General features: G+C 41.5%; 1 protein-coding gene across 3 annotated transcripts in view; it reads right to left on the bottom strand.

The window, feature by feature from the left end:
* The window catches only part of bsnb (bassoon (presynaptic cytomatrix protein) b), a 106,751-nt gene extending 81,060 nt beyond the window's left edge, over positions 1–25,691 (bottom strand). For all 3 annotated transcript variants that reach the window (XM_033625843.2, XM_033625844.2, XM_033625845.2), the window contains exons 1-2: positions 25,378–25,691; positions 14,935–15,325 (exon numbers count right to left, since the gene is read on the bottom strand). In XM_033625843.2, coding sequence (XP_033481734.2) covers positions 14,935–15,325; positions 25,378–25,556 — 570 coding nt within the window. In that variant the 5' untranslated portion in view covers positions 25,557–25,691. The remainder of the gene's footprint in view (positions 1–14,934; positions 15,326–25,377) is intronic.
* Between the last annotated feature and the right edge of the window lie 2,040 nt (positions 25,692–27,731).

Below are 27,731 nucleotides of genomic sequence, written 5' to 3'. Positions count from 1 at the left end.
CAAACAGACTAACAAAATGCGATGATTCCCATTATCCTCTTTGCTGGAGAGCACAGCCAAACTAACTACAGCAAGCTGGGACTTTAAATGATAAAGTAAAAAAAGTGAGTTACAGGGTAATAATAATCAAACCAGTGTCCCAGATTTAGTCTCTGGCAGTTCTCATTGCAAAATATTTTGGTATATGCAAAATTCAGCATGTACTGTCTCAGCTGGATTCCTGACCCAGTTCATACTGTTTGTCCACTTAAAGCCCCAGTCTGTGATTACAGCCTGGTGCACTGTGTGAGACGCTGTCGCCCAAACACTGACATTGTCTGCATGGGGATTTAGTAAATTGAACATGCGGCACATGCTCAGTGGGAAGTTTTCTGTCTCACATTTGCAGTAAATAGGATTAGAGATTTCTAAAAACATTTTTTAATTTTTTAATTTTTAATCTTTAAGAAGACTGTTCAGGGTGTGGACAATATATAAATGTCATCAGAGTTTAGACGATCAAACCTTTTAATCTGAACTCTAAACTATTTGTGTTCTATCTATATCATATTTAGGGGCGACTCAGAAATACGCATGTGGAATTGGATTTGCCTGTTCAAAACAAATATCCTACTATTCGATCCTTTTTTATCCATATTTAGTTTTAGAGGAACAGGATTCGGCGGGATGTTCAAGATGACAGTGACATCCACATAATGTATTAAACAATCCAAATTAGCCCTCTGAGCTAATTTGTGCTAACTACGCTAATGATGGACTGGAAATCTGCAACATTTTTGTGCCGACACTAGATATCAAACAAAAGCCAATGACTGTATCGTGTTAAGTTGCTTTGAGCTGTAAATTCACTGCCTCTAAGCAGAAGGCAAAAGCCTCTCCCTCTCTCAGACTCACCCTGGGTCTGGATCTGCAGCTGCTTGTGCAGCAGAGTAGCATGAAGGCGCAGCGCACTCACTCTGCAGCTACATCTGGGGAAGGAAACGTCCCCATGAGTACACTGACTCAAAAAAAAAAGACTGCTCGACTTGAAGAATCTCAGCTGACTGAGGGGTCTGTGCCGTGATAACAAACAATAACTATCTGAATGTTAAATGCACGTACTGTATCACTACTGTACTGAGGAAAGCAGCTTTAATTTCTTCTGTAGTGGGTCAGCCTCAGTTGCTAATTCAGCAAATGACACACACACACAGCCAGGCTCTTGTTGGTGGGTAACCAAGAATGAGACTACGGCTCACTTTGTCCTCACAAATAATTAAACAGCTAATTTTTCTACAAAACCTTTGATGAATAGCAGTTGGTCTGATAAACAAAATTATTAAACTCACTCATTAATTTTTTCAACATCTCTCAGCACACACAAGGCAGAAGAGAGATAGACTCCTTGACCCCAAAGAAACGAAAATATACAACCCGAACTATTTCCAGATATGAAACATTTCAGCTTGCTATGAGGGTGAAATCTTTACATTCAATGTCACATACAGTACAGTACAGGCCAAAAGTTTGGACACACCTTCTCATTCAATGCGTTTTCTTTATTTTCATGACTATTTACATTGTAGATTCTCACTGAAGGCATCAAAACTATGAATGAACACATGTGGAGTTATGTACTTAACAAAAAAAGGTGAAATAACTGAAAACATGTTTTGTATTCTAGTTTCTTCAAAATAGCCACCCTTTGCTCTGATTACTGCTTTGCACACTCTTGGCATTCTCTCCATGAGCTTCAAGAGGTAGTCACCTGAAATGGTTTCCACTTCACAGGTGTGCCTTATCAGGGTTAATTAGTGGAATTTCTTGCTTTATCAATGGGGTTGGGACCATCAGTTGTGTTGTGCAGAAGTCAGGTTAATACACAGCCGACAGCCCTATTGGACAACTGTTAAAATTCATATTATGGCAAGAACCAATCAGCTAACTAAAGAAAAACGAGTGGCCATCATTACTTTAAGAAATGAAGGTCAGTCAGTCCGGAAAATTGCAAAAACTTTAAATGTGTCCCCAAGTGGAGTCGCAAAAACCATCAAGCGCTACAACCAAACTGGCACACATGAGGACCGACCCAGGAAAGGAAGACCAAGAGTCACCTCTGCTTCTGAGGATAAGTTCATCCGAGTCACCAGCCTCAGAAATCGCAAGTTAACAGCAGCTCAGATCAGAGACCAGATGAATGCCACACAGAGTTCTAGCAGCAGATCCATCTCTAGAACTACTGTTAAGAGGAGACTGCGCGAATCAGGCCTTCATGGTCAAATAGCTGCTGGGAAACCACTGCTAAGGAGAGGCAACAAGCAGAAGAGATTTGTTTGGGCCAAGAAACACAAGGAATGGACATTAGACCAGTGGAAATCTGCGTTTGGTCTGATGAGTCCAAATTTGAGATCTTTGGTTCCAACCGCCGTGTCTTTGTGAGACGTAGAAAAGGTGAACGGATGGATTCCACATGCCTGGTTCCCACTGTGAAGCATGGAGGAGGAGGTGTGATGGTGTGGGGGTGTTTTGCTGGTGACACTGTTGGGGATTTATTCAAAATTGAAGGCACACTGAACCAGCATGGCTACCACAGCATCCTGCAGCGACATGCCATCCCATCCGGTTTGCGTTTAGTTGGACGATCATTTATTTTTCAACAGGACAATGACCCCAAACACACCTCCAGGCTGTGTAAGGGCTATTTGACCAAGAAGGAGAGTGATGGAGTGCTGCGGCAGATGACCTGGCCTCCACAGTCACCGGACCTGAACCCAATCGAGATGGTTTGGGGTGAGCTGGACCGCAGAGTGAAGGCAAAGGGGCCAACAAGTGCTAAACACCTCTGGGAACTCCTTCAAGACTGTTGGAAAACCATTTCAGGTGACTACCTCTTGAAGCTCATCGAGAGAATGCCAAGAGTGTGCAAAGCAGTAATCAGAGCAAAGGGTGGCTATTTTGAAGAAACTAGAATACAAAACATGTTTTCAGTTATTTCACCTTTTTTTGTCAAGTACATAACTCCACATGTGTTCATTCATAGTTTTGATGCCTTCAGTGAGAATCTACAATGTAAATAGTCATGAAAATAAAGAAAACGCATTGAATGAGAAGGTGTGTCCAAACTTTTGGCCTGTACTGTATATCAGTCATAGCCACCCACGCTGTCTTTCACTAACATTTACTTTAAACACATGTGAAGCTCAAGACATATTATTAAGAGATCGATAAAACAACCTTATTGTCTTCCACTTTGCCTGCTCTGAATGCCATTGAATCTCATGTGCCACATAATTTAAAGTTAGAGGGGGATTAGAGATGTCTGATGCTAAATATTTGAATTAATTCGAGGGGATTAGGAACCAGGCTCTGGCTCCCTCGAGGTATAATGGACTTATCCTTCAATGATATGACCGCATCATTTTAGTTCATATTTATTTCTTATTTATTTTCCACTTATTATTTGTAGGCTCTCTCTTTTAGAAACATCAGACCATGGATAATGTTGGAATCTAAATGTGGTCACTTACATAAACAATATGCATGCTATAAAACAACTTAAGGAGCGTTCACTTTGAGCCAAGCAGTAAACTCTTGGAGAGTTTAAAAGTTAAAGTTCAAACTAAGATCAATAATGTACCTTAGACACTCACAACCTACAAAGTTGCCTTGAAGAACACTTTGAAAACATAACAGGATGTTTACTTATGACACTGTGAACAGCTTGTTCTCCCAGGTTGGTGCTACTGTAGCAGCTTGAGAAAATCAATTTTGGGCCTCGGGATTAGAACCTGTCCAACATTAAACTCCAAGTCAGCTAAAGCACCTCTGACTCTATCTGAGAAACTTAGAGGTGTCTTACTATAACTGTACATCCCATAGCTGTCCATGTACAGAGAGGAGCGGGTTGAAACATTCGATTCACTGACCAACAGAGTGACTCATAGCAGCTGTCACTAACGACTTGCACAATTTATCGAACATGTGAAATTTAATAAATTAAATAACCTCCTGAGACCCTCGGTCCTCTTATGAGGACATTATATTTTGGGTTCCCTGCATCTTATACTTCATTCTGCTTGACTTAGACCTGTTGTCCTCGTTCATGGACACTTTTAGTGCCATCTAGTGGTAGTGAGACCACAATACACTAATCCATGTAAAAACAAGATGGCAGCCATCTCTGCCAAGTCAGTCCGCAGCTGATCCCGACATAACAGTGGACAAGGTCCAAAACCTGATCAGGTGTTATGGCTGAAACTTGTTTATTTATGATCAATAATGTTTGTAGTTTGATATGGCATATTATACAACAGTTAGTTCCGGCCCTGCAATCTGATTGGTCGAGAGACAGTAAAACCGTGATGATATTGGAGCACAACATCACGGTTATTTCACTGTATATGTATCACTCCGCCTCACAGCTGATTGCAATCAACAATCAAATCAAAACTGACGGTTAGTGTCAGTTAGGTCAGTAGTTGCGTTGTAGGCTAATTAATTCATCCACTGTCAAACAGCCAAAAATATGGATTTATTTCCTAAAATAAGTTTTGAATTGAACTATGAATGGTCATCAGAGGAAGATGAGGGAGAGGAGAAGCTGAATCCATCTGAGCACACATCCAGGTTTGTCAGTGTTTCATCAGCAGAGCTCAATGACTTGGAGAAAAGCAACATACTGTCAGATCAGAAGGCAGAGTCGGCTGTGCCTGTGAAGCGACAGTCCACCATGCAGTCACCAGAGACTTATTTCACCGGCTGCACAATTAATGGAAATGTGCAGATAAATGTGTATAAAGAGTAAGTGCCTGGCACGCCATGTCTGCGTTACATAGCAACGGTGACAGCGGAGTCCTGTGGGAACTATTTGTTGGCGGAAGACAAATAAAATGCTTAAATTATCTATTTTGTCCTCATTTTTCAACATTTCTTAATCAGCCTTGCTTATTTAACCATTGAACTGTTGTATAAAAGCAATATCACATTCCAGCTCATGATGTTATACTCGTATATTGTCACGGCTGTGATTGTCTTCGGCACTCAGCCTGCGGCCTCATGCCTATGACCGGATCACAGCCGTGATGATATATATATAACATCACTCCCTCTTGTGTGATATTGCTTAATTTTATCAATAGTAAGAAGGTAAGACACTATTAATCAGGAAGTACTCGTCTTAGGACATTAGGAATTTATTGTCGTCTCATTTGAGGACATTGGGACTTAATCATCGACTTGTTTGAGGATGTTACAAAACGAGTTACAAGAAGAGTTACAAAGTTACATTCTAGCTATCAGCAGAATGGTGTATTTCAATTAGCGAACAAAAGGCGCAATGTAACTATTTTAAGGCAGCCATCTTGTGGCCTGGAAGAAGAGCACGGCAGCAACACTGAAAAATGAAGCAGGCAAAGGGAAGCATTATTCAGTTATGTGTTTCATATCTCTAGGCCTCTACATCTTTATATTTTTCATAGGCTATGCAATGCTGTCAGAGAATATGCAATATGTTGCTTTGAGCTTTGATCAAGGAAAAAAAGCAGTTTGGTATAAGCAAAGTTTTTACATATTTTTAAAATCAATTTATTGATTGCTTATGTTACCAATGATCAATTAAGGAGTGTTAGCAATTTGCAACCCCATTTAAGACAGTTCAAAAATACTGGTAAACATGAGCAACTCTACCTAATCCAAACACTAGAGTGCTTAAACTAGACTTTGTGATATCATAGGGTATAAAGTCTGCAGCTGCTCCACAGACAATGAATTGGGAGAGATGTTCTCAATGACACTGAGAGCACCCAGGGGAATGTTCTGAGTATAAAGGTATATTTTCTGTTTCAGAACTGAAAACACTACAATAAAATGAAGCTCCTTTGAGTATAAAAAAGAAAACAAACATTCTGTGGAGCCACAAAATCAGGCTCCCATGCATTGTCTATGGAGCAGCTTCAAACTTTATACCCTATGACATCAGAAGTTTGAGACTTCCTTCTCTGGTTTCTGGCTTTGACAGAGAGTAGCTCAGGTTCACAAATATTGACTGAACTTTCCTCGGCCATAGAAATAACATATTGGAATTCTTAATTAAGGTGGTGTTAGTTACTTCACTTTTTACAGTTGGCTATGCACCTAGCTAACTCTAAAAAGTGAATTCTTAATAGTAAATAGTATTTTAAGCAAGTCAGGGTCCTAGGAAACTGTTAGCAACATTAGCTAGTTATTCAATGTAGCATCATAGTTAGCCTGATTTTCAGAGCTTAGCCAACATTACAGTTTCCAGCATAGATATATATTTCTGTCTTCATTTTTTTACACTGGGTGCTTGGAAGAGCTGCCAAAAATTAAAGTGATTACTGGCGTACACCATCTTGTGAAAGCTAGCAGTAATGCTACGTAGAGCTGACCACCCTAATAACCTTGACAAGGCTAGCTAACCTCGCTATTTACAATAAACGATAAAAAAATGAACTATCTAAATGATGAATAAGGTATCACAATGGTTGGAGGCAAACATAACACAACTATAGAGTTGAGGAGAAGTAAAAAGACATGCAGTTTGTACAACATATGTTACACTATATTGTAAGAGAAGAGAACACCCTCTTTTAAAAAAAAGACTGCTGGTGGAAAATAGTTTATCGACTACACTCAAAGTTTCTAATTTACCCATAAAGGACAAAGTTATTAACACAACACTGACATCACCATGTAAAGTTGTTGTGGCCAATGTGTTAGCAAACTGTAGACTATTAGTTTTTAGCTTTGTTTTGGTCTCCACTAACTCCTGAGGGAAATCTGTCTTCACTGTGTTCCCCTAGCTAGTCTCTAACGGAGGCTGTCCACCGTTTGGTGCTGAGCAGGCAGAGTACGGTGGGTTTATCTGCTGTTTTACGCAGCAAGCTGCCTGCTGTAACTGTAAATGGGGAGCAACTGAACCAAAACATTGAAAGGGCTCTATGCAAAATTCAGACCATATGAATTGTCTGGACACGATTCTCATCATGGAGTTGGCGGAGCTAGCAGCTAAAGGGCGCTAACTCCATAAACAGTGCTAAACAATAGCAACAGTGCTGACAGAGCTAATGGTGTTAACCAGAGGGGAACCAGATGGAAACCGAAGGGTGGTCACTTTGTTTCCGTGATGCCACCATCCCCATATCAGCAGTAACCACTATATGAGCCTGTGCACAGCGGTGGCAGTGAGCTAGGAGTGGGATACACACATGCACAAACATGCACACACGCCTGGACCGGCTTACCACAACAAACCACAGAGAAGCTCAGATTACGCACACGGAGGTAGCGTGGCTTCATTGTCTGCTCAGGATGCCATTAATCCATTTAACTTTACAAAGCAAATAGTGGTTTATTGCTATATTAATGCTCTAAATGTTGTATATAGTAGCTTTAAAGTTAAGCCATTAAACCATAAAAATGAGCTGAAGGATGCTTAAATGCTCCGTAGAGCTGAGGGGAACTGCAGAGTGGGATGATAATTATCTGGATTCATCACTATGAGCGAACCCTTCGACATATAAAAAGTCATGTGATCCATTGTTAATATAAAATGATTGGTAAGTGCAGCTTTAAATTGGAAAATAATACTACGTTTCTAGATAAAAGTATCCATGCTAATGAAATATTGAGTTATATAATCTTAGTTTGAAATTCTAAAATATAAAATACTTTTTTTGGAGGTAAAATAGACGCCACATTTCATGGTTTTGCTGCCAAATATATCTAGCGCAAGTGTCAGCTGTGGCCACCTACCTGATATATTTTGATCGGGGAGGAGGAGATATAAAGAGTGCCTCTGCAGTCTCTTGTGTGGGAGCATTTGTTAAAACTGTTCCTCAGCGTGTGGGATTGTTGGTTAAGAGAAAAAGAAGCACTTCCAAGGCACTCTTCAAACAAAAGTATTAAGAAGTCATCATTTCATGACTTGTTCAAAGAGTGTTTCAAATCCATCTCCAGAGTGTTTTGGCAATGCTGATGCCTTCATCCTGCAGACGCACACCAAACTGCATACAGAAAAGGTTTTGTTTTCAAAAGTGCCCCAGAATTATTTTTTTGATTTATCTCTGTATTTTGTATTATTGTACTGCTGCGCTCTGAGCTGAATCAATGTAGTGTTGCATAGCGTTAGTATGAGCACTCTGACTATTATGGTTAATTTATGATGATGCTTTTCTCTGCCTGTTCTGTCTCCCTTGTCTACCGAACAGCTCCCTCACACAGCTCCCTCACACAGCTCTCTCTCTCTCTTTCTTTCAGCTGTGGCTTCTCAGGACCGGGCCATCGTTGCAGACAGAAGGAGGGTAGGATCTATAAATAGAAATTGGACCAATTATAAAGCAGATGTTCCCCTGTATGATGGTGGGAGAACACTGTCGGTGGGGAGTATCTGTGGTACTTTCACTCTCTCTCTAAGCTCTTGTTCTCTGTTGTTTTATTCTCTGTCTCCGAGTCTGTCTATGACTGTCTTGTTTCTCTGACTCCGTCTGCCTTCTTCCTTCCGTCTTTCATCACAATGTTTTTAATCGAACGACGCCTTCATATCTATTTTTTCAAGCGATATTTTTTTTTATCTTGCTGTTGTCTACGTCACACTCACATGTACGTCTAAGCTCAGGTGTATGACTGCTTGCATGTTCTCAGCCAACATTTCTAAATAAACCTCATCGTCTCAGCTTGATTGACAGCCCAGTAACAGACTGTGGCATATAACACCCATTTGTTGCTTGCTGTTTACGTCTCTCTCTAAATTGCATTCCCATCACCAGGTTGTTTAACACAGCTCCGAGTTGTATTTCACCATTTTCTATCATTTTAACAACCCTACATGAACGGGGACCGTCTTCATGAGACATGCAACTGATAAGGCGGCTTCCTGCTAGATGTTTAAAAAAAAACCTGCTCTAATTTATACTTTTGATGCCAGGCTCGAGATACCATTTGGGACTTTGTGGTGAATAAGCATAATCTAAAATATCCAAATATGGAATCGCCCTCGGTTATCAACACTTTAATCAGCACTGCCATCTTTCTGTAATTTGAGGGGAAATCCTCTTCAATAACAGATTTTGCTCATATTATCCCTGTAATCCGGGACCGTTCAATCAGTGTCTGGAAACTATTTGTCAACAGAAACTCATCTCTGACAAAGAGGGACGTAAACTCGGACTAAACGTGTTGGCATCAGGAGGCAATCCTGGAACTGCACTAAAGTAACAATCTGGAAGATCTTTATTTAAATAAATGTCTGTTAAGTCACTATAATGAGCCTATGGCCCACTGATAAAGGCCCTTGTATTTGCAGTATCACGAGCTGGGTGTCTGTGACGAAATTCTCATAGAAAATCAAAAGCCGCACAGAATTACGCCTGGGCCACACTGCCTATGTGAGCAATACGTGATTGCTACACCACTGAATTGCTGTGGCTTGCACGTGTGCGGTGTTCACACAGACAGCGTGTTGCTGTGGCACTGCTGCAGAGCTGCCTGCTGTCAATACTACTGTATTTCTACAATTAAAAGCTGATACTATTTATGAAGCCATGCAAGCCACTACACTTTCAACAACATGGCACTACAAGCAATAAAAAGCCTTATGTTAACAAATTAAGGTATTCTGTCTGCATTTTGTCAGAGGGCTTTTATTTTGAAACAGAAACAGGAAGAGTTGAGTTAAAAAAAATGTTTTTATAGTTTTTCCTGTCTGTGAGTGATGTGGACATTGAAACTGTAGTGAAAGGTAGTACAATGTCAGTATGATTATCAAAAGACCATTTGCAATGTCTATTCTTTAAGATAATCACGCTTATCATGCGAAAACAACATACGCAAGCCTCCGATTCTCTTGATGTCCCGCAGCTGAGCAGCAGTCGAGCCTCACCTGAGCAGCGCTGCTCACATGGGCATTTTGGCTGCTGTAACTTGCTGACACGGGCACAGAAAAAACAACAACAACAACAAAAAAAAAGAGGTTCCACAATGTACACTCGCTGCTCACATAGGCAGTGTGGCCCAGGCGTTGATGACACGTTTTCCATCACCCAGCAAAGGTTGGTCTGTCAGAGATGGTAGTGGTTTTGTTTTTTTTTCCTGGACTTTGCTAGCATTGTGAGTAAATGATTAGTATGGCCGAACAAATAAAGAGCAGTGACTAGAGATGATAAAAAACTTGTGCTAACTTACTGACGTCACACAGGCAACAATGTTTAGATCTCTGGGAAGTGAGACGCAAAAACACACCCGCAATTACTGCTTATCGTCATAGGTGTTGCTAAAGAGAACAACACAAAGATCTTTGAGATTGTAACTTTCAGTGAGATACTGATTTTAATAAAAAATGCCACGGATGATTCCATTAAAGCCAAGTTGACACTTCAGAGGCTAAAAAATGAAGTCAGTGGGGAAGTGACCCCCCCGTAAAACTTTACAGCAGAAATAAACATGTTTACAGTCTGGTACAAAAACTGTTGGGGTCTCTATAGCTAATTTTCCCGTTAATGACAACTGTATGGGGGTGAATTATTATATAACTCATCTGTTTACATTTATGAAAATTATGCATCACTAAGGGCTTGGCCGCTTTGAGTGACAGGTGAGTGCCGTCCATTGACAAGTTGCTACCACAGCTGCAACATTGCTTGAGTAATGCAAGAATGGTGTAACCCAGATTATACCCAGTGTACAGGTGTAGCTACAGCTGTCACTATTTAAGTCTGTTTTCAGCTTGTGATGTTAATGATAACATTTTGGTCGCCTAAAAAAAGTATTGTTCAGCATTAGATTGTACTAAAAGACCCACTAAGACATAAGATATTCAGTTTTTCCAGTAAGTTACATCTAGCTTCAGTGGTTTAAAGCCTGTTTTTCACTAGCAAATACTAGCATTAGCATTAGTATTATCACTGTTAACAATAGCTGTGGGCGTCGGTGGCTTAGTGGTAGAGCAGGCGCCCCATGTACAAGGCTGTTGCCGCAGCGGCCCGGGTTCAACTCCAGCTTGTGGCCCTTTGCTGCATGTCTCTCTCTCTCTCTCTCTCTCTCTCTCTCTCCCTCCCTTTCACACTTGTCTGTCCTATCCATTAAAGGCTAAAAATGCCCCAAAAAATATCTTTAAAAAAAAAAAACAATAGCTGTAAATGCATTGTACTAACCAAGATAGCAGCTAGCATATGGGTAATTTCCACCCTCTTGTCCAAATCATGTCACTCCTTCCTCCAAAAATCCAAAATGCCAAACTCGAAGCTTCAAAACAGGGGTCCACAAACCAATAGGTGACATCACGGTGGCTACGTCCATTTTCTTATACAGTCTATGGTTAAAACACCAGATTTACGAGTCTGTCTACACTTCATTACAAGTAGCCTGTAACATTATCTGCCCCTGTTTCAGAGGAACTTTTCACTTCGACCTCCTTGGCATGGCTGTCCTTTTCTCCAGGTCTGTCCTCACCATCACTGTAATCGTAATTCCAGTCATCGTTGTCTTCAGCATTATCATCACCTTGATCGGCAACAACGTGGCCATCATCAATTTCACTGATGAGTGATAAGGCTGTGTTAGATCTGCTGCAGTGAGGCAAAAGCCCAATCCATGCTAAGTAGGTTAGGGGGGTAAATCTTCAGGTCTCCAGAGGCTGAGCGCTTCCCCTCAGTGCCTCTCTCCCTGTCAGCATCTGACAAGCTCACCAAGGCTGAGCTGAAAAATACTCATAACATCCACTTCCGTGGTTCTCTTTACTGCCATGCTCTCCTTCGCTCCCTGCCATGATCTATTCTTTACTGTCTGTCTCCACTTTGGTCCACGCACTGGCATTTCTTTCTAGTCCTTCCATCTCCCACGACTTCCTCTTTCCAACTTTTGCAGAGTCTCCCTCCTTATACACACAAGCATGCACTCAAGTGTGTATTCAAGCATACACACATGCTGGAGAATACATCCACATGCATGCATCTTTAGTGTAAAAAGCAAAACATTTACTCCCTGGATCCTAGTATTTATTCAGCCTACATTTGCTCTGATAGCCTGTAGGCCAGCTTAACTGTCATTGCATCTTGGCTGCAATTTGCAACATGACTCACTGGAGTTGATGTGAAACTTTATGACAGATGACACAGCCACACTTGACTCACAGTAACAGTGAGGCATAGACTAATTCAAATTAGGCAAGTGATTTATTTTGGGATGAAGGCAATAGGCTTTCTCAGCTACCTGTTAACAGTGATGACTGTTTAGATGCATGCGAATGATTATGAATGATGGGGAGATGTGCTGCGCTCAGCTGTGTTATAAAAAGCTTTGTTTGGGAGAGGCTGTGGGCATGATTTGGATGCTCACTAGTGCCTGTCAGAAAGGATAGCTTTGTCCAAGTGTTGTGTGTGTTTACTATGAACATCAGCTATAAAAGAACTTGCTCAAGATAAGGGCCTATAATTCGTAACAGCTAATAGGAAGTGACCAATATGTTACTGGGCACAGAATTGTGATAACCAGGTCTTTGGGGATGAAAGATCAAGAGCTCACCAGATCATTAAACACTTCATCAATCAAGGCGAACAATGGCTAGAGCTGGGAAGTTCACAGCTCTCAATCAGCGTGCAAGTAATTCACATCCTCACTCTGTTTCAGTTGGTGCGATTCAGCCTGCGAGCCAGTCACAGCCAACTTGACAACAATAGTCATCAACGGCATTACTCACAAATGTCAATGAGAAATAATTATCACAGCACAAATTAAACCAAAATGAAGCACCTGAATCACCCACTTTGATTAACATTTTAAACAGTACGCTCGCTGTAGACCATGTATCCCCGTCGATATGAATTATTAAGATGCTGCATATGTAAGGTATGCAGTGATGTCATTTCTTCACATACCACCCCCCTCACCACCTCCTGCTAAGCAAATGAAAAATTAAATACTGTAAGAACAGAAGAGCGATCTGTAGGATGTGCCAGAAAGCTAATCTACATATATGACTGATATGTGTTCAGTGGTGCAATGTAACCAAGTACATTTACTCAAGTACTGTATCTAAGTGCATCCACTAGAGCTGCAATGACTAACTGATCAGTTCAGTCAGACAACTTGTGTGCAGAACATAGTTAGAATTTGGCGTCTAGACTCCAGCATTATCGCTCCCTGCAGATATGTTAACATGAGATATTGGGGAGTGCTGGGGTGGAGGTGGGGCTGAAAGAGCAAGCAGCAGTGCTGATGCAGGGCAGCAGCGGAAGAGACAATGCAAATGGAGAGCTGGGAAGATTTTGCAGCTTAAATACACCGCCAAATTGGGAGGGTGTGTTCTGTAGATGACATATGGAGTGACGTATGATGTGTGTATGAATCAGTGCAGCTTGTGTTGACTGCCTGAACTCGCTGCATTTATCACCTATAAATCATTCGCCAAGTAATTAATTCATCATTTTGAGCAACTTGTAAGAACAGAAAGTCATAATTCTGATTCCTGCTGCCCAAATGTGAATATTTTCTGGTTCCTTTACTTCTCTATGACAGTAAACTGAATATCTTTGGGTTATGGACAACAGAAAACATTTGAAGACGTTATCTTGGGCTGCGGGAAACACCGTTTGACATTTTTCACCATTTTATGACATCTCATTAGACCAAGCAATTAATCGAGAAAATAATCAACAGATTAAGCAACAATGAAAATAATCATTGGTCGCAGCCCCATACTTCACTAGATGTCATTGTACTTTTTACCACATTTGTCGTCCAGCTTTAATTACATTTCAGATTACAGTTTTTCATACTCTTCCTGTCCAGTGAAAATCTCCACGTTGATTTTAGCACAACCTTCAACATCTACTGCAGTAAAATGCAACATACACATTGATGCAGCACTAATATTAATCCAAAAACATCATATGTAATAGTATAAAACACTGACAGGGAACATATTACCGCACAGTGACTAATTTTACTTTCCATACCTTAAGTATATTTTGCTGCTAATACTTACATAATTCAATTTAAATAAGGTTTTTATTGCTAGACTTTTAGTTGTAGTGGAGTATTTTCATAGTGTGCTAACAGTACTTTCACTTGAAAGTATTGTATTCAGGGTTTTCCTAAACAAAATGTATCAACTATAACTCATACAGAAGCGAGCCACTAGACATTTGTGGTGGTGTATTTATCTGCAGAGACTCTGCTCTCTGCCTGTATTTTCCTATTTTTTTATTTTCTGTGTTTTGGACATTTCTAGACGTGTACCCCCACAGCACTCAGGTGAGGTCAGGGCTTTATAAAAAGGTGCCGACAAGGTGCCAGACGGTGAGCAGGAGGCATCCAAGAGAGTGCCAAAAAAGGCATATTTAGCAAGTGAACTGATCTGAATCCTTCTTACACCACTGTATATGTTTATATATATATATATATATATATATATATATATATATATAGCTCCACACTAAAGATGTAAAGCCTGAAGGCATAAAGACGCCTGGTCCTATTTTAAAGCAGGATTTTTTTAGTCTGATTACAATGACGAGGACTTTAAAGAATATCCTGGATGTCTGTGGAAAGGTTTGTAAAATATTTAGAATTCATTATGTGTTTCATTCAGAAAATCATGTGTGTAAATCAGCGTCACACAGCCACCACACTGCTTCTCTTCTCTTTACCCTTCAGGTAGTCTATACGTATGCTTGAATTCATTCTGTTTGTGCAGTCAGTTGAACAACAGCTTTTTTAGGACTTTAGCATTTTGTGTTTTAGATGTTTTTGTTTTCCATGTGAACGCACCATGGCAGATGCTGACTCTGTTTGTAACTCTGGGCAGAGTGACAGTGGTTACTTCACATACATACAGTGTGTACTACATTTATGTGTTGTGTTAGTTGCTGGATAAACTACTAACACAAAACAATATCCCTATAGTGAATAAAGTACAACACTTGTGAGTGCACTACTTACCTCTGTGAGGTGAGGGTTGGGGTTGAAGCCACACTGGTTGCATACCATGGAGCAGCACTGTGTGCAGGTGTTGAAGTTCGGCTTGTCGTCCCCAGTGCCCATCAGGTCGGTGGTTTTGCAGACGGGGCACAGTTTGCTGCTGGGCATGGGTGCAATTTGTGGCACAGAGTAAGGGGAGGTGGGTACGCTGCCTCGGTCCGGGGACACAGAGGGGGACCTCCCAGTCCTGCTGCTACCCACATCCACATGCAGACTCTTCCTGGCCACATGGCCCTGGCCCTGCTCTCCTTGCGGTGTGGCGTGCTGAGGGGTGTCGTGAGAGGCCAATCTGTCCCCTGTCCCATGACCACTCTGGACTCCTGCTTTGGGTCCCGGGTCTGACGGAGGTGGTCTGGTAGACATGATAAAGAGAACGCAAAAGTGGGTTACAATTGGTGACACTCATTTCTCTATACTTAGTTCCCTTTTTTAAAAGTATTCAGACAGCTCTCTTCAGACAGTACAACAGGTGAGGCTCTTGAGACTGTTTTGGTGTGAATTGCAGAGTGTTAGAGATATCAGCCGTAGAGATGTCTCCCTTCTCTCAAATATAATAGAACTAGATGGCACTCAGGCTAGGAATCAGTACTCAATACCTTTATGGTATGGACCTAAATAACCCGTTACCAAGTAGTATCAAAGCTTCTCAAGTCAAACAATACCTGCATTCACTCCTTTTGGTACCCAGATCTAGAAAAAAAGGCTAGGAAAGTCAGGAACACTTTAGTCAAAGAAAACCTAATTTCCATTTTCAGTATTATATTTGGCGATATGGATCTGTTCTGGGGCCCCTCTGCTTTTCCTTGGGCCTACGCAGAAAGCCTCTTCCATGCGCCTACATGGAAAGCTGGGGCGGAGAGAGCACATCTTTCTGCTCTTCCATGTGCAAATGAGGAAAGCCTGAGGCAGAGAGAGCAAACTTTCCTGCCCTTCCATGCACCTACATGGAAAGCCTACGGCAGGGAGAGCAGCAGCAAAGACCCCCAAGAACAGAGCAGAGCATCAATGACAAACAGAAATGACAATGATAAGTCAGACACAGCATGAAAAGGAGGAGCTGGGGTGCAGGCGGGTTGCAAAGAGGTTTGCAGAGGAAGCAGTAACAGTAGGCAGGCCAGAGCAGTTTAAATAAGGCACTCTGTATGAGATTCGCCAACTGGTTGCATAGAAAGGAAACGTGATCTATAAGCCGACTCCCTTCCATCAGTCAGCTGCTCTATCAGTTGAATGAGCTGTTTGAGATCAGCTGATGTAGCTGGGATGTGAGCTGAGCTTGACATGGTGTCCTGCCTGAACTAACGCTATGCTCAGTTTGTATGGTTTGCTAGACTCACAAGTCAGTCTTTAGACGCTTTGCTTAACTACAGACTGATGACTTTCTCCCTGATTTTGTGTTTAGATGGGCGGATATAATTTCAGAGTTTAAAAAAACTCCCTACGTTGCAGAAACAATAGTAAATCCACAGGGCGGTCCTTTGGTGGCTCGCTGAACTCTTGTGCTTGTAAACACAGTCCGACTAGAAACACGTGTAGTGGTACAAAATGGCTCAAGTCGCTGTAAGTCCTTCATTTCCCCAATCTTTTGGACTGAGCACACGTTTGATAAAACGGAGTTAAATCTCTCGGCATCCATTTTCAAGCTCTCTGTGTGTTAGTTTCCTTGCGGACGAAAAAAAAGGGGGAGCGACATTTCCAGGAGGGCGTGTGCTTTTCAAAAATGCAAGAGGCGTTTCTTTGTTGCCGGCCGTTTTCTCCGGTGTGTTAAACACACTTTAGAAAGGAGTGTCCCCAGACTATCAGAAGGCGGAAATCTCTGATTGTCCAGTGGCGAGACTAATGGTTTGCTTACAGCTAATCACAGCAAGCATTCTTTGAGTGCAGTGCACTTGGCGGAGTTGGCAGTTCAGCGTGCAAAGGTGCCACCAAAATGTTTGGAAGTATAAATAGCACTACAGGTAGGAGGAAAAATATGTATTATTGATTTTGGGATGAAGTGTTCCTTTAATTTCAAGAAGGAGCAGTACCTCTTATTTCAGCCGTGAGATGCACAAGGTCTACATGCCATTAAAAGATTTTATTGGTGTTCATAGTGTGATATCAGACTACTCAAAACCTTGGCCGACAGAGAGGCATATGTTGAATATTTTATATTGCCTCTATCAGTTTCTGTGAAGTGCTCCTTGTGGCTTGTTTTCACTCTTTGAAGCTGCTCTGGCCTCTGCGATGTGTTTAGGGTGTAACAAAGGTAGCGCATCAGACAACGGCAGTGTAAACTCTCGGTTTTCTTGCTCATTCCGGCCCTCAGGCGTTATAGCCAATAGTTAAACAGGAACGGAGGATTTCCACTGTCATAACAATTTAGACCTTGTTTTGTCATGCCCGTCATCTTCAAAGACAGTCACAGCAGCAGCTCTGCATCCACAGTGAGAGAATGGTGGAAATAAAGGGAGGAATAAAGGAATTAAAATAGAGCATGTCAGCAATTATGAGTCACAGCCAATGAATTGAGCCGCTGCACAACTCTAACCTTGTTCCGCTCTCCACAGGAGTTCTATGTTCACCGTAGAGAGACCCCGTCAAGAAAAACCTGCACTTTTCAATCCATCACCGCACTGTTAGATTTGAAATTCAACACAGTCCTGTCAGTGTGCTGACCACTGCTCTCGCTCTGTTTGACACCAAACTGGACTATGGAGAATATTGGTAAAGCAACTGACCACTGATATACACAGATTGGACAACTGAAGTCTTAATCTCCCCAGTGTCCTCACAAGATACAAGGTATTTTCACTTAATAATCATCACTTGAATGGCAAAGACACCAAGTGGAGTCTCTTGTGATTTATGCAAAGCCTCGGGCATGGCTTAATGAGACTCAAAGAAAAAAGAGTTTAAACTCGAAGACACCTTTTCAAAAGATTTCTTTAGATATTATCATCCATCAGCAAATGGGAGTCCGCTGAGAACAACTTGTGGCTTTGTGTCTAAAGCGCTACAAATTAGTTGCTTTATCACAAAGTGGATAGTGAAGGGTTTGTAAGCCGCCAATCTTTTGTAATGGGAGCTCCCTGTGAAACAGTATCCCAGTGTCACTTAAAGGAATGGTTGAACATTTTGTTATTTCACTTGTTCCCTGTCTTGCAGCGAGTCAGATGAGAAGATTGAGGCGACTCTCATGTTTAAATATGAAGCTACAGCCAGCAGCTGGTTAGCTTAGCTTAGTACAAAGACTGGAAACTGAGGGAAACAGCTAGCCTGGCTCTCTCTGAAGCTACCAAAATCCATCTAAAGAGCTACCAACATCTCTAAAGTCTTTGGTGGTTGCCTGGCAACCACACAGTAAGGACAAGACTGAAAACAAGCTGCTCCAAAGGCCACAAAATAGTCAGCATATAACATATAACTGCAACATTAGATAGAATTTGTTTAGTAAGTGAGCTCTAGAGGGGCTGGTAGGTGGGTTTTGTGACCTTAGGGCAGCTAGCTATCTCCCATGTTTCTGGCAGGCCTGCAGGAACAGGGCCGGACATTGAAGTCAATTTAGTGACCAAACTGTGTAATTATAACCTCAGGTCTGGTCATATGACGCCATGGGGCCCAAACATGACTTTTCCCATAGCAGGTCATTTTTTTAAGTACATGATCTTCCCAATACAAACACGTAAATAAACCTTATTTACATAATCATGTCCTAAAACTTGTAAAATTCACTTATAGCCGAATCCAGGGTTTTTATGAATTGTCATTCATGTGAGTGAGCCCGAGACTTAGCAGGTGGTAGGCAGGGTAAAAGGAAACACTAGTGCGGTTGTTCAATGGGCCCATTGAAGGGAGGATCCAGGTAATTGACCTAGAAGAAGGGTCTGAAATTACTTATCCACTAGAAGCGGGTAAATTGTTGGCAGTGGCAGGTAAAGGCGTCAGGACATCCATCACTTCGACAGAAAGGGAAAACGCAAAACAGACATGTTCAGTAAGGTTTATTATATGATACGATAGAGCTACATATTTGAAAATCGTACACAACTTCTACATAAAAGCATTGCTATTGGCCGTTGAACCGTTTTAGTTTTAATTGACATTCATTCATTTTTTTTCATTTTCCGTAACCGCTTATCCTGTTATGGGGTTGCAGGGGTGTTGGAGCCTATCCCAGCTGACGCTGGGCGAGAGGCGGGGTACACCCTGGACAGCTCGCCAGACTCTCACAGGGCCGACACATAGAGACAGACAACCATTTACACTCACATTCACACCTACAGCTGATTTAGTGTCACCAATTAACCTGACATGCATGTCTTCGGACTGTGGGAGGAGGCTGAAGTAGCCGGAGAAAACCCACGTTGAGCACCACAGATTTCAAAAGTGGCAGATTAAATTTCTGAGTGCCAGACAAAAAAAACTTGCCTGCAAAATGACAGGTATGAAAAAAGTTAATTTCAGATCCTGCCAAACGTTTTTGGGCCTCCTGCGCCTCTTAGCAACTTTCATAGGAACGAACTATCTCCGACTGTGTCCAGTTCTCCTTACACATCCATGGTTTCCAGTCTTTATGCTAAGCTAATCTAAGCTAACAAGCTGCTGGTGAGAGCAGTATTGCTCCTCTCATCTAACTACTGGCATGAATAAGTGTATGTCAAACTGTTCCTTTAAAAGATCGCGTATGCACTCTTTGGTAACAAGCACACACTGAACATCATGTTTTGAGAGATATATGAATGCCAGCTTTAATAAAGCGGTAACAGAAAGCAGTTCTTTCCTCTTGTGCTAAATATTCCACGGGCCGCTAATGTGTGCAAACATCAGAGTCTCTGTGGCGTCTGACACAACAACTTTGATCAAAATGTGAAATTCAAATCAATTTTCTGTGTGAATACAGAATAAGGAAATATCACATCAAAGGTAAGTTCAGTAACATCTCGGCAGCCAGGTGTGCCCATTTCTCTAGTATCCTCCAGCAATGTTGCACCAAACGTTGTAACTGACAATACAGATTCTGAGAGCATAAATCAAAGTATTGGCTGCTACAAAGTGCCGACCTATTGCATTACTTTGAAAGGGTTTCCTTAACAATCAACATCTGGTCATTTTACAAATACTATATGTAGAAATCTATTATCCTTTAAAAACTCTGCTGCACACTGACATCTGACTTATCAAATATGTCTCCTGGAACAGGAGAAATGATCGGATGAGCAGGTGTTTAATTTTAGCCGGATACAGTATATCTGTATCAGTATCCCTATAATGGAGATTCTATATGTTTCTCATTGATTTATCCCGCTGTCCATTGCAAATGAAACTGGTAACCTCAGGCTTCTAAGTGAAACCTATCTCCTGCCGTCCATTTAGTAATATTTAAAAGGTCAAACCAGAGAGGTAGCGGATGCATCAGACTTGAACATGTCTGAATGCATCATTTGTTTGCGATGGCTAAACATCAAGTGGCTCATAAATCTGCCGTGAAATGTTCATCGACGTAGGACTGCTGTTTTCTCAAGGTTTCAGGAATGTCAGTGACCACTGACTTTTTGGAAGTAAAATGGAAGAAGGTAATCGTTTTTTCCCCCAGAGGGGAATACTTTCAATTTCCTAACAATTCAGCGGGGTGGATTTAATCGTGTCATGCTGTGACTGCTGGACACCTTGCTTGTTAGACAAGAGGTTTAATGTGTTAAAGTGTTTTTTATCAGCTCCTATTATCGGGGTTACAGTGGGACAAGGGGGACTTGACACACATCTAAGTGATTTCTGTTGAAAATGATGACAAATGCATCCTTGGAAAGAAGTAGTTTTTAGCTGCTGTTGTTAGCAGCCAATAGCTACATTGTGCTGCTGGTAATAGACACAAATTTAATGTAATTAATTGTTTCAATTATCCAAACCTGTGACAGAGGCTGTGACAAATAGACCCCAGTCAAAGCTGTTACAATATTCACTAAACTAATTAGAACAGGCTCTGACAGAGGTGGATGGCAGTGTTAGAGGCCACGCGGACGAGGGAGAGATTACTGTAGAAACCATACAGTCCCCGTCATATTGGTCAAGGAGGAGCTGTAGTGCTGAAACTTTCAATCTCTCACCTGCAGTGTGTTACATAAGAAAAGACTCGCTACATGAAGCAGACTACATCAGAATCACAACAAGTAGCCCTCAGACCAAAGACGGCACACACACTGTGCTTTACAGCTACGTTTTGTTTTATGGTGATTGTTCGTGTGCCATTCGGATGAGTGGCACCATGCACCAGCCCCGATTTACGCCTCTCATGTACTGCCAATACACTTAAGTCTCTGAGCTAAGGATTTGATTTTCCTAAACATATATATACCTGGCAGTCTCTGAAAAACCAAGAAGGTGGTGTAACAACAATTACTGCTGTTCAGATGGTGTTTCCAGAAACTTTAAAAAACATCCCATCCACTGCACCATAAAAAAGATTTTTAATCTGTTTCTTGAATTGCAACAGGGTTCTGGGTTCGAAACCGCTGGCTGATCTTGAGGCCCTCTCTGAGGAGTTTGCATGTCCTCCCCGTATTAGTATTGCTTTTCTCTGGCTTCCTCCCCCGATCCAGAGACACTAAGGTCAAGTTAATTGGTGACTTTAAATTTGTCATAAGTGCTGATGTGAGTGTGAATGGTTGTCTGGCGACCTGTCCAGGGTGTACCCCGCCTCTCGCCCAATGTCAGCTGTGATCTGCTCCATCCCCCCCCACAACCCTTAAGAGCATAAGTGGCTACAAAAGCTAGATGGATGAATGAATATCGCTATACTGATGTTTCTTTCCAATATTTTACATTTTCATACAAAATGACAGTTAAATATTTTGCTTGTGTTTTACAAAACACAGTAAAGACATGTCACTTCTGGTTACTTTAACTAGAAAATGGAGTCGCAGCGAGGAAAAGGTGTTAGAGATCATTTTTATCATTCAACAAACAGCATATTTTCTTCCTCCAGATGGTTAAAAGAGTCCTCAACAATTCTGTAAATCTATTCAGAACAGTGGTAACTGTTACTAAACAACCATTTTGGTTTTTCAAAGATTGTCAGGACTGTATTTTCTGGAAAATCGGATCTTCAGCTCATCGTCTGTGATGTAATGAGAGGCAAAAACCTGGGTGAAGTGCATCAATGGGCCTGCTCTGAACTACACCAACCACAGTGCCAAAATACACAGAGTGCCACATGGAAGTTGAGCAGAGTTAAGCTTCAGCCATAGTTTAATCCCAGTATGTTTGAGATGGAGCATCGACAGTCTGGGATAATACAATGTGTGCTGGTTCAGTCAGCTTAACCACGTTCAACCAATGTACACACATTCAACACCAGCATAACTTTGAGCATTTCAGGTCACTATGACACAAACTTCCAGCTGTTTGCCGCTGAAGTTGATGCATATATCAATTATTTTTTTCACTTGCCCAGTTGAGCAAGTGGGTCAGAAATCTACTTGCCTGAAGTAAATGTTTACTTGCCCCTTTACCCGACTTGCAACCAACTGCTCAATACATAGTTGGAAGTTTCGCCCACATCTTTTGACGCCACCCCAACTAAACTTGTTTCCAGGGGTAACTGACATGCTTGCTTACACTTACACACTCATGAACTTTGTCTTTATCTGCCACCATTTTTTAGCAAGTGCCTGTCAATACTGAGCATGTGCAACTCTCAACAGAGGTAAGAAGAAGCGAGACAGCTCACTCCTCATTAGCTCCAGTAAAAACAATACTTTAATCCTTTTTTACCACTTGCCTGATTGGGCAAATGATTTGCTACATTTACTAGCCCGACGTGGTACTTTATTTGCTCCGTACAATCGGACAATCCATATTGTTGAGCCCTGATTAAGCTTTCACAGGCGTTGGTGGCTTTTAAATTAAAGTGCAGTGTCAATGTTTGGACATCTGGACAACAATGCCACACTGCCAGTGACTCATAGGTAGCAACTCATTCTCTGTATCCCACGGCTGTCATAATGTCATAAATAATAAGCAGTGCTTTTGCATTATTTGAGTTGTGATAACCATTTGGTATGTGTAGGCTGCACGGTGAACACTGCTTCCATTGCTTAAGGTGAATTAATTATGAGGGCATGCTGTTTGCACACTCTGTCTTTTCCCAACACAACTGTATCCATCATGCTCATGCGAACTGTAGCTTTTTGTTTGGCGTTTGTAATGGACTTTTGATTTATACTGATTTAATGATTTGCATTGTTTGAAAAAGGCTGAATCAAGTAGCTCGCAGCACTTTATAACACATGCTATTACATGATGGAGCATGTACGGCTCTGCACTGTTTCAGCTGTTAGACCAAAAACAATGAGGCGATAATACAGCCGCAGCACATTGGGCGTATTGTTGGAAATATCCTGAGCTTGTGTTCAACACAAGGCAGTATTTCTTACTACCCTGAATGCTTGTCAGTAATGGTCATCAGGTCAGGGAGACTGTGCACTTAGTCAAAGCTGTTACGATTAGAGAAGAACACAACCTCTGTGGTGCTTTGTGGAGCAGAAGCGTTGGGTGACTCCCATAGCTTCATGGACTCCTATATAGACTCAGATTTAGCTCTTTGACTGCCATGAATAAAACATATCATGGAGCAAAAACTGCCTATATGGCATCCCCTTTAATATGGTTATATATAGCATATTATGTCCCCATTCATATTAATAGGCAAATTCATAAAATGCTGCAACTCCTTTTAATTAAGATGAAAGCCTCCTATCTACAGTCGCAACCCAGCCACCGTCTCACAGTTTCTTACACTCTCACAAGTTCTTTGTGGAAGAGTATTTTAAGGGAAGATTCAGGCTGAATGTGGGGGCCTTGATCTTAAGAAGCCCATTTTAATCAGACATATCATACACTCTCTGTCACCATCTCTGTATGAACACGCTCAGTCTCTCAGCGCTCGCCATCACCTCTCAAGACACCTCCGGGTGGGTACCAGAGAGAAATCAAGATATGAAAGAATCATGAGGTTACATGGGAGCTGTGAGCCTTTCAACCTGCCCCGCAGTGAATGTACAGGGTGAACAGGGAGTGCTTTTTCCCAAATAGACACATTATTTAAGACATACATTTCTCTAGTTACAGCAGCATAACACGTCCACAGCTTCACATTATACCTCACGATCACTTTGTGTACTGACACAAGCCTTGAACGCAGGTCTGTAGCATGAGGACAACATCTTCCTGGAAGGCAGGCTACAATGGCAAGTATGGAGAGACTGTAAGCAGGTGTGGCAAATCCAAGACGCAGCTGTGCCTGTGCTCTGCGTGTGCGTATTCAGGTCTACAACTGTTGAACTGTGTAATTAAGGCAATATCAGATCTTGTTGGAAGGGTAATCCCTCTCACACACCCACACAGAAAACACAGACCTACAGGCTACTACGTGTGATTAAACGCTAATGATCTAGGCTGGATGTTGGAGAAGAAGGCTAATATTTTATCTGATTATATAGCCTTGTTGCAGGACTACAGTGGGAGTTTCCATATGCAACAGCCAAAATAATAGTAGTATTGACAATCCATGGCTGCCATAATATGTCTGGGCTCAGTGTCTGGGTTTCTCATGGAGACATGCAAACACTTCTTTTCCAGTATAGTAGTGACAAACAATTCCCACCAGCTGCATAATGATTTGATTTAAGATCTGATGAGTGAGGCAGGCTGCATGGCATATGCGTTACGCTCCTGTGCTCACAATGACGCTGTCTGATGGCAGCACTGTCACCCTACACAACGCTGACATCAGGATACAGACGTCTCCCCACAAGCAGGAAGGTGATTTCTCACAATGACTTACCGGTTTTCACGTCGAGGCATGTTCAGGAAATCAACCTGTAATGCAGCCGCCTAGAGATCCAGTGCACTTTGCATCATTTACTAATTTATTTATCACCTGCAGCTATGAGGAGGGGGACATTAATATTAGTGAGACCCATTCCGAAGTGTTCATATTGACTTGGCACTGGCTCACTATGAGGAGAAAAATGTCGCTCTTTCATTCATTATACTTCGCCACTGCTGCCTGGGGACAGACACCGTGAAAACGGGCGTAGAAATCCCTATTGAACCGTTTGAAAGCTATATTATTGATTCTCCATCGAAAGCGTTGCATATTAAATTTGACTTCGACCCAAATTGACGTTGAGTAATAGGGTGGTGCTGCCAACAAGCAGAAATGGGTCTCAAAAGGGGTGGTGAATTGTGTTGACAAGGATATTGAAATAAATAATTAAGCGCCCATTCAAGTCTATCTCCACGCAGTCGGTTGATCCTATAGCCTATCCACGTCGTACAGATGTACGGTACACGCCACGCTGCCGTTAGCCTCCCCTGATTTCTGCCCACAGTTTGGCGGTGGAGCGTCCTAGCTATCGCGGCTACCTGTTAATCCCCGGCCCGGGTGCAGCCCCACTTCCTCCGGCTGGCGCTCCATTGCTGGGCTTGATGAGCTGTCCAGAGTCCGGTGGTGCTGAAATGGAAGCCGGAGCCCCCGCTGCAGGGACGGCGGGGCCGGGCTGTCCCGCCTGTCCCTCCCCCTCCATGCTGGCCTCGTTCCCCATCGCCTCGGGATCGGTCTCGACGGAGAGAAACGATGTTGTAGATGGTTCTACAGCTGTGGTGGAAACTCAGATGAAACTCAGCGCTGCTCCCCTTCCGCCATCATCACCTACAATTCAGCATCCCGCACGGAGCACGCGCGCTGACGGAGAGGGCGAGGGAGCGCGCTGACGCAATGGGTGGGAACTGGAGTGGCCTGTACGTGCGCGCTCGCGACGTTCGGTTATCTCAAGTCACCACGCAAATGCCTCTGAGCCCTCCGTGGCACATGACTGGAGACCACTGGGACCTCCCTGATTCAATTCACGTCATAAATCATTTGTTTTTTAACCTAAACGACCGGAAACATCTCACATCATGGCCGCGTGTCTGGGATGTGACAAGCTTTATTTTATCTGTCTATATTTAGCATTTTCGTCTCCGTGAACCAACAGAAGTTTCACACACAGTGCAAATTATATGGATATTTGATCACAAAATTGAATCAGTCAACCAACTAATCAGCAACTATTTTGATAATCAGTGTGGCTAATGTTTGACTATTTTAAGAAAATGGTTCCAGCCTCTGAAATGTAAAAAATTACCAGTGATGTTAGACTTTTATATTAAACTAAATACTTTTTACTTATTTATTTATTTATTTATTGGTATTACTTGAACAAAATAAGGATTTAGAATTTATTTATTTATTTCTTAATTTATTTATATATTTTTGCTATTACTTGGACAAAACAAGGAATTAGGTTTTTTTTTAAATTTATTTCTTTAGTTATATATTTTTTGCTATTACTTGGACAAAATAAGGAATTTGGATTTATTTATTTATTTATCTATAGTTTTTTGCTTTTACTTGGACAAAACAAGGAATTAGGATTTTTTTAAAAAATATTTTCTGACATATTATTTGCTATCATTATTTCTATATTTATGTATTTGGATCCTCATTAGCCACTACAAAGGTAGCAACTACTCTTCCTGGTGTCCACACAAGTAAACATTACATCATAGTGTGAAACAAATATGTAATTCAAAATCCAAGGCAAAAGGGAACAAGAAAACAAAAGAAAAAGAAAACAGGCAAAAGTAAAGACCAAAGTATTAATCAGCTAATCAAGAAAAGTGAAAATTGATTGACTCATATAAGACCAAATACCCCTTATCCTGCACATCTTGGTCTCTGTCACTAAATCAAATTATAGGCAAACAGTGGTGACGTGACTACAGCATAATTTTATCTGACTCCAACATCTGAAGATGTGTGGATGAGGGTTTTACCATTTCCTGACAAAGTATAGACTAAAAGATTAATCAACTAATCCACAAAGGGAAAAATGAGTACTTCATGATAAAAAAATAAGACCCAATATTCTTAATTCTGAAGATCTTGGTCTGTATCACTAAATCAAATTACAGGCAAACAGTGGTGACGTAACAACAGCCTGATTTTATTTGACTCAAACATCTTTTCTGTATTTTTTTTTCCTCACTATTTTCTTGGGTAGTATAGACGGAGAGATCAATCAACTAATCCAGAAAAGCTAAAAATGGTTAATTTATAATAAAAAATAAGCCCTTATATTCTCAGTTCTGCAGATCTTGGTCTGTATCACCATATCAAAGTACAGGCAAATAGTGGTGACATAACACTACAGCACAGTTTTATTTGGCTCCAACATCACAGGATGTGTGGCTGAGGGTTATTTTTTCTTTTTGTAGCTCTCAATCCCACACAGGCCACCATTTGTTTTATTTAAGAATAAAATACAACTGCCAAAATAGCTGGCAAGCTGGAATCAAAAAGTCATGTTAAGAATGACGGCTGAGTTTATCTAGGGGTAAATTAAATGTTGCAAATGACTGTTCACTTATTAGGATAATTTAAATTATTGGCAAATGAATATGTTATTATTTCAAGAAAATAATAAACTGTAGTTCTTCTGTCATAGATGAAAACAGGTATTGTTCTGGCAAATGCAAAACACCAGTTCAAGCACATTAAGAGTACTACAGTACATATTAAATCTCACACATGTACATCACAGCCACATGGTGCCACAGCACAATCCCAAGTCCATTTTATTGTGAATGGATTTCTTAACAGCTTAGTAATGGAGATGATTCTTCAATGTTCCCACTCATCCCTGAATGCTTGCTCTCCCTAGTGTACACCAACTGTC

The sequence above is a fragment of the Epinephelus lanceolatus genome, chromosome 1, assembly GCF_041903045.1.
Source record: "Epinephelus lanceolatus isolate andai-2023 chromosome 1, ASM4190304v1, whole genome shotgun sequence".
In the NCBI taxonomy this organism is placed as follows: domain Eukaryota; kingdom Metazoa; phylum Chordata; class Actinopteri; order Perciformes; family Serranidae; genus Epinephelus; species Epinephelus lanceolatus.
The sequence above is the reverse complement of the archived record's forward strand: the minus strand, read 5'-3'. Positions and strand labels throughout refer to the sequence as shown.